The following is an 8,179-nucleotide window of genomic DNA, read 5'->3' as shown; positions in this document are numbered from 1 at the left end:
AAAAGGAGTTACGATTAGGCATTATTAGCATGACTAGAGTCTAGAATAAGAGCTGCATAGTAAAGTGGTCAGGGGTAGGGGTGGGGTCTGTAAAACAATGAAGGAACTTTTTCCCCCCCCCCAAGAAAAAAGCGATCTGGGAAGTGGAGGATCAGAAAGGAAAATAAGCAACAATGAGCAATTGGAAACCCAAGTTCTTTATAATGTTTCATTAAAATCTCAATTAAAAAATTTAAAAATCTACTGCATTAATGTTGTGAAGCAGTTTACCTTAAAAAAGAAATACAATGATGTGTATATGTTCTTCAGGTGACTTACTTATGCTGACAAAAGGAAAAATAAAGTAGCATTTTGGGGATAAATATATCTCATTATATCATTCATGTGAAATTAACATTACAAATATCATAACTGATTTTGTAACAAAAAAATTCCCTTTCCTCTGCATGTTAAAAAAGCAACCAACCAACCACACCCAACAACAAAAACAGACTAAATAAATTATAACACTATTAGCCCCAAACTACTATAAAGCTAAATAGTAGCTGAAAAGCCTTCCATGAATACAGAAATTCAAAACAATTTTGAAATCTTGGAGTCAGTAATCATTCAATTTGGGACCTTAAGGATTTTAAAAGTGTTTAGTAGAGAGAATCCAATGAAGAAATCAGACACCAGAATTTTCCATCTATGATCCCAGTACAGATTCTTCAATTTGCCTCCCGAGAGGCTTAATGCGGTTTGTTGATTTTTTGTTTGTTTTGTTTTGTTTTGTTTTGTTTTTGTCTATTTTATTTTCTTCCTGTGGCAAGTTATAGCTTACTCTACAGATCTGAAAGAGTGATTCTTGTGGGTGGAAGTAAGAGCACACTGGGGACATATGAGTAACATGTGCTCTTCACAGAACAGGAACAAAGGCTGCTTGTGCTTTTGACACAGTAGTTGATTTTTCTTTTGGAATGTCTCACTCTTTTTTGGAGGACAGAGCTTAAAAATATCAATCAGGTGACCTAGTTGTATGTTCCTGATATAATTCTTGCCTGTGCACTGGTGACGACAGACAGGACAGTATGGAATAACCTGAGTCATGCAGTACAAGTTAAGACAAATTTGACAGAAATTATGACCAAAGTCAGTGGTCACTGGGAATTGCAGAAAATCTGAGCATGTGGGACAGCTGGTAGAGGACTGAATTTTGGCTGCAAAGGTCATTATGTTGTCTCAGTTTCAGTCTGAGGAAAACTTCTTTCAGGTGGCCTGTTAATCCAGTAGCTGGGAAAAGGCAGAAATAAAGTTATCAATTTTCCTACTCCACACCCTAAAGATAGTGTCAAAAAGATCTTCACCCCCTCAAGAATGTTATTCTCTTTTTTTAAAAAACAACAACTCACTTAATCTTATTTCTCTTGACTCATAATTGATTCTCTAGTTGGGTTTTCAGGAGCCTGTCAATAAAGCGGAAGAAGTTTGTCCATCTGTCTCCTGAGGAACCATTGGTGGATCTGAATCAACAGAGAGGCTTTATTTTTGTGTTATCTTTTAAACTTCCTATGGATTACACCATCAGAGCTCCTTTCCCTTTCCCAAAGAGTTTCAAAGAAAGTCACAACATCCTGTCAATGATATAATTTTGGTCACTTTCTATTGTGACAGTTAATGGGTCTTTCTATCAGAAACTAGCTCTGGCCTCTATGTATAGAAAGATGTACAATTAAAGTGCAACTAAACTTTCAGCTCTGGTGGCCTAGTGACAAGAAGCTATGCTGCAATCCCAAAGGCACTGGTGGTTCAAGAACTCCTACTGCTCTGTGGGAAAAAGATGGGCAGTCTCCTCCATTGTGATTAAGTGCCTCTGAAAACCCGTTCAGAGGGTCAGTTATGGGTCAGTTCCGACTCTGTGGTACACAGCAACAACAAGCAAACCTACTCTACCTTTCCTTCCTTCCAATACATATTGAACCTTAGACTGGACAGAGTTTATATTAAGAGAATATTTAAGGAATTATAAACACTATTTTGCAATATGCCAGGGTAATTATTATAAGTATTATTATAGATATTGTGTTAAATTAGTTTCTTTACAGATGCAAAACAATGAAAGCTTAAGATATAGATACAAATAATGTTTATATCAAAGACATTACTCACAAATTGTAGACACGCTCAAGTCCCTAGTGCTAGGTTCAGAGCTCAGATTATGTGAGTCTTTTAACTCTGGGAGGCTTCAGTCACTGATTAGTCCAAGGGCAGCAGTTAAAAAGTCAGGGTGTTGGCCCCCAGGATTCAAAGGCTAACAGCTCCCAGGATGAGCAAGTGATGCAAGAAGTAAAGTGGGCAAGAAGCAGTTCTAGGACTTTTGTATATAGGAGGCAGAAGCCACACCCTCAAAAAAACTGGGATCAGTTGGTGATCTAGTCAGAGTAGGCACCTGCCACTGTTTTGATTGTTGATACTGAAGTGTGTCTCTTTTCACAGGTTTAGACAATCCAATCCATTGTAATTCCATTAAATGAGACCCATATGTATGGTCACAATTTCTGGCCTGTTTGTGTTTTCTGGCCTAAAGTTCAATTTGTATTGGAAGGAAGGAAAGAAAGGTAGATTAAGTTTCCTTGTTGTTGCTGAAGAGATTAAGTCCTTAACTGTAGAGAACAGTATCATGTGATCTCTAGCCTCAGTTTTGTATCTAGGAGAAAAGAAATAGATGCATATACTTAAGGAGTCAAATATTTGTTTCAGAGACTTACAGTAGCCTTCTGAAAATAACTTTCAATGCTTATAAGCATAAGTGATATTTCAGAGTAAATGGCATTATCCAGATTTCTTTGCAGTTACATATGTAAATGTAACTAAATTCTAGTCAATAAGCTTTCAACAAAAGTATGTGGACTTGTTTCTCAATGAAAGAATATGCCCTTTTTCAGTCTCACTAAATGAATGGTATTTTGACTGAAGACATTGCCAGTGATTATGCAGCTATCTTGGACAACTTCAGTAGATAAAGCAGAAATCTAGAAGAAAGATTTTAATGTAAAAATCAGAGTCAAAAGAATTATCTCATATACAACCTTAAAATAAATGTATCTTATTGCAGCCATTATTATTTGGCTATTTGCCGTATTTGATACTTCCGTATAATCCAATCTATATCAGTGTGGTAACCTTCACTTTATACAGAGAGTAGACAAAGAAAAACCAGTTAAATATGGTAACATTACAGAGTGACTGAGCATGGATCTAAACAAGATTAATCTGATTTGAGGGAGCTTGGTGGTGTAGCTCATAATGAATTGTGCTGCTAATTCAAAGGCTGCTCTTCACTAGTGATTCTGATTCACTAACAACTCCATAGGAGAAAGATGAGCAGTCTCTTCCCACTTCAATTTAAAACCCCTGAAACCTAATGAAAGGTTGTTCTGAGTTGGAACCACCTCAATGTCAGTGAGTGATTCTGTGAGTAATATGATGTGAAGGAGCTCTGGTGGAGTAGTGTATTACATATTGCATGATTACAGAAAGGTTAATGGGTAAAGTCAGAAGCTATGGTTAATATTTAATAGGTTACTAGATAAAATGGGGGAAATGATGGGAAATTTAATCCTGCAGCTATTTCTATCCTCAGAATCACAGCAGAGGATCATTATGAGTCAGAATTGATTGAGGACACTGAATTTGAGTTTTGAATTGTTTAACCTAACTTTAGAAATTCTTCCCTTAATGTCTAAACAGAACTATTGTTGTTGTTGCTAACTTATAGTGACCCTATGAAGGAGAGTCCTCAACGCTTGGTTGTCTTTCATCCTCTCTCCAGGTTCATGGGGTTTCCAGAGGCAAGCTATTATGGAAGTGGATGCCACTCCTCCTTCCAAGCTTCTTTTAATCGGGGAGTTTCACCATGGTCCGCCATGGGTAACCAACCATTAATGCATTTGACACAAACAGAACTATTACTAACTAAAAATTCAATGAGTTTTTATTTTAATGTTATAAACTAATACACTGTAGAAAAATACCTATGGTTCTGAGCTATCCATGAATCTGACATATAAAATACTGGAAGTAAGCATACGATTCAATTATTTCAGAAGATGAATGGTTCAGGTAATGGTATAGAAAGTACTTTTGCTAAGTGCCATCAAGTCAATCATGACTCGTAGCAACACTAGAAGCAACAGATGTGAACCTTGCCTTATATCATGCCAACCTCACACATCTGCCTTTCTCAGGCCACTGTGTCAATTTATAGCATTGAGGCTTTCCTTTCGTTTGTCAACCTTTTCAGATTAAAGTATTTTTTCTGAAAGACAAGCCCCTCTGATATGCCCAAAATATGTAAGACAATGTTTCATGATCCTTAAATCTAAGAACAACCTTGGTTGCATTTCTTCAATACAGATCTTTTTATTCATTTTGGCAATCCACAGTGTATTCAATACTCATTACCAACACAATTCAAAGACAACAATTCTTTGGTGTTCCTTATTCATTATCCCACTGTTCGATGCAAAGGAAGCAATTGAAAATACCATGGCTTACAATCAGGCTCACCTGAGTCTTTAAAATTAAATTCTTGCTCTTTACCACTTCAAAGAGTTGAGAGAAGCTTTGACTACGCAACTGTGATTCCACTGACATGACTAGTATGGGTGTTGATTATCATTTAAGTAACATGGAATTATTGATTCCCATCTTTTCTCCATTTAATATGGCCCACTTGTGAGGAGTCTTTTTGTTTGTTTGTTTTTTTATTTTGTTTTGTTTTTACTTGTTGTATGCCATTGAATCGATCCGACGGGCACAGGAGGAGATCGCCCCTCTTTTTCCAGCAAAGCCTCTGGTGTATTTGAACCACATGCCTTCAGGACTGCAGCACAGCTTCTTACCACTAGGCAGCCATAGCTCCCTGATTTTTGTTTTCTTGGTGTTTTGTTGTAACACATTTTGACATCTGTAGTCTGATTTCCTTTGGTAAGTGCTTCAAGTCTTCACTTTCTGCAAGCACATTGTGTCATCTGCGTAACACCATCTCTTGATTAATCTTCCTGTAATGCTAATGCCCCGTTCTTCTTCATATATTCGAGTATCTCAAATGATTTGTTCTACATATATACTGAGTTCTTATGGAGGAAGGAGACATTTCTGAAACATCTTCCCTAATTTGGTATCTGTCATTGATTCAGAATCAGCTCATTAGCTGACTCTCCTGTGTTTCTCCAGGGTTTCAGAAACTGCAACTCACACAGGACATTGCCTGTCTTTCTTTCTGGAGCAGCTGATGGACTAGAACTGCATACCTCTATGTTGACAGTGCAACTACTTAACATTAGGTATCAAGTACTTGACTTAAAAACATGCCAGTTGCTTTTGTTCTATTTAAATTGTTTCTTCTTGGTACATGTGTAGGTTTCACATGTGCACAATTATGAATTCTGAAATAATCTGTATTTGATATTTAAGGATCAATCAGTAATCTTCTCACTAAGCAAAATTATCCTACTCAGAAAAAATTTAATTGGAAACATGAACTTAACAACCATGTAATTTTGTAATTTCTTCTCTTTTATACTTATCAATGCTGATTGATAGTGCAGATTAGTATTACTTTCCTTTTGTTTGGTGGGTTTATTCACACCAAAGCAATTACTGTTCAACATATAGATCCACCTGACAAAACCTATTAAAAGAAAATCAGAGTGATCTGCAGAACTACTATATAACACAGAGTGGGAACACTGAAGTAGAATGGCTGCATTCTACAAAGGTGAAGCATAGTTTATCACAGTAAATTGAGATTTGTTGTTAGATGCCGTAAAGTCAAGTAGGACTCATAGCGACCGTAAGAACAACAGAACTGAACTGCATCCTGTCCTGTACCATCCTAATAATCTCTGACACACATGAACCCATTGTTTTAGTCACTGTGTCAATCCACTTAGTTTAGGGTCTCCCTCTTTTTTGTTCTCCCTCAACCTTCTGAAGCATGATGTCCCTCTCCAATACGTCCAAAGTATGTGAGATAAAACTTTATAATCTTTTCTTCCAAAGATTTTTTCCTCTAAGATTTTGAAATTTACATGGGCATAAACAACTTATTAAATGTAATTTTTAAGAAAGTGAAAATATTTTGAGATTTACATTGGTTTAAATAATTTCTCAAAAAATGTATTTTTTTGGAAAGTGAAAAGATATATTCTTCTATATTTTGTTTTCTTTCTTTTATGTATTAAAGGAGGTCTGGTGGCCTACTGAGTAAGGAGTTGCACTGCCTATCCAAAGGCAGATGATTTGAATTCATGGGAGAAACATGGACAATCTCTTCCTGTGTAATTTATAGCCTCTGAACAGCCTCTCGAGGGTCAGCTATCATTTGGGTCCCATGAAATGACAATGAGAAAATATTTACTGGTATTCCAATATATTCAGCAGAGTATAACTCACAAATCATATATAATTATGAAATAAATAGTGATGATTCAAGTGCAGAAGAGAATATGAGAGTTTCTGTGTTTCAGTATGCATAAGTAAACATTTTATTTCATTAAACTACAAAATCATTTTATGTAGTTTCTGTAAGTTTTATTGAAATTTTTCAACAGTTGAGTGAAAGTTTACAGAACAAATTAGTTTCTTACTGAATCACTTGTACACATTTTATCTCATAATAGTGGTTTCAATCCTCTTAGTCTGTTAGGACTTTTACCACTTCTTGGCTGGGTTTCTTATTTCAATCTATCCTTCTTTCCTGTCTCTTCAAGTTTCCTAAGCTTCAGTTTTGGACAAAGGCAGTCATTTTGGTCTTTTGTAATTGATTTTATTAAGAATATGTTCCTCTCTGGTGTTAGATGTTGCTGTTATTGCTGTGTGTTATTGAGTAGGAACCAACTGATAGCTTAGGCCCTCCAGTAGATTTTTCAGAGGCAGTAGTTCATGTGAGGAGATTGCCATCCCTTTCCCACAGAGTAGATTGTGGATTTGAGTCAAGTGCTTTTGTGGACTGCAGCATAGCTTCTTACCACTAGGCACCTGAGTATTCTTCAAAAAATTTCCAGCTAGAGACTGTCTTAGTGCCACATGTTTTTTGTGGCTTTGTTCACAACAGCAAAGAGCTGGAAACAAGCCAAGTGCCCATCAACAAATAAATGGACAGAGAAGCTGTGGTATATTCACACAATAGAATACTACGCTGCATTGAAAAACAAGGAACTAATGAAATATTATGCAAAATGGATGACCCTGGAGGACATTATGCTAAGTGAAGTATCTCAGTCACAAAAGGAAAAATATTACATAAGGTCACAGTTGTAAAACAGGACTAACATCGGGGTTGAGGGAAGACAGAGAAGTAGGTGAGGAACAATGCATACTGCATTGAAACAGATGAGAGAGAGAACCGTTTAAAAGGGATGTATGATTGGGTATTATTGTCATGACAGGAGTCCAGAATGAAAGTTGCACAGTGGAGTGGACTTAAGGGTTGAATTGCATAATAATGAAAGAGTTTTTCTTTTACTTTTCAAGGAGAAGAGTGATTTGGGGGATATGGTGGAAAGTGCAACAATGAATGACTGGACACCCTAAGTCTCTGTAAACTTTCATTAAAATTAAAAAAGAGTAATAGATACTTCCGTTTTATGTTGTTTTGCTTTGTTTGTTGGGTTTTGTGTTATGTTGGCTGTTTTTTGTGGGGTTTTTTTATTTGTTTTATTTGTTCTGTATTATTTTTCTTCCCTTCTAACCAGAGCCTTATAGTTTAATCCTTATCAGAGTGGTTCATACTGATTGTCATGCACCACCAGGTTCTTCTGGTCCCATAAGTCGTAAACACTCTGGTTTTCATCATCCATTTCTTTTTAAGACTAATGGTTTGCTTGTTTATTTGAGTCTTTTATTTTCTTCTTTTTCCCCAACAAGATCAATAGTTGCTTTTCAGATGATCAGATGGAAGCTTTCAAGGACATAGATACTATTCATCCTAGTTAGATGTAGAATATTGTCTCTACAGACTGAATTATATGCCAATTGTCCCCAGAGACAGTGATATTAAGTGCACAAGCCCATTAATTCATTTCCCCAAGGTTTTTTGTTGTTACTAAGGAGTTTTAGAGCAACTATAGCCTTGGATATATTTTCAACATATACAAAGGTATACATATAGAAATATTCTTTGTCAAACTTACAG

General features: G+C 36.2%; 1 protein-coding gene across 1 annotated transcript; it reads right to left on the bottom strand.

The window, feature by feature from the left end:
• Window positions 1–819: 819 nt before the first annotated feature.
• Window positions 820–1,089, bottom strand: LOC102843192 (putative tripartite motif-containing protein 75-like). Its single transcript, XM_006882266.1, has one exon. It carries the CDS (start codon window positions 1,087–1,089, stop codon window positions 820–822), a length of 270 nt encoding a protein of 89 aa, XP_006882328.1.
• Between the last annotated feature and the right edge of the window lie 7,090 nt (window positions 1,090–8,179).

This window comes from Elephantulus edwardii, unplaced genomic scaffold (assembly GCF_000299155.1).
Source record: "Elephantulus edwardii isolate Elephantulus edwardi_28Jun2011 unplaced genomic scaffold, EleEdw1.0 scaffold00018, whole genome shotgun sequence".
Taxonomy (NCBI): Eukaryota; Metazoa; Chordata; class Mammalia; order Macroscelidea; family Macroscelididae; genus Elephantulus; species Elephantulus edwardii.
Note: the sequence above shows the minus strand (reverse complement) of the source record. Positions and strands in the feature narration are given on the sequence as shown.

Coding starts and splice junctions, on each gene's coding strand:
- LOC102843192 (XM_006882266.1), bottom strand. CDS start 1,089: ATGACTCAGGTTATTCCATACTGTCCTGTCTGTCGTCACCAGTGCACA.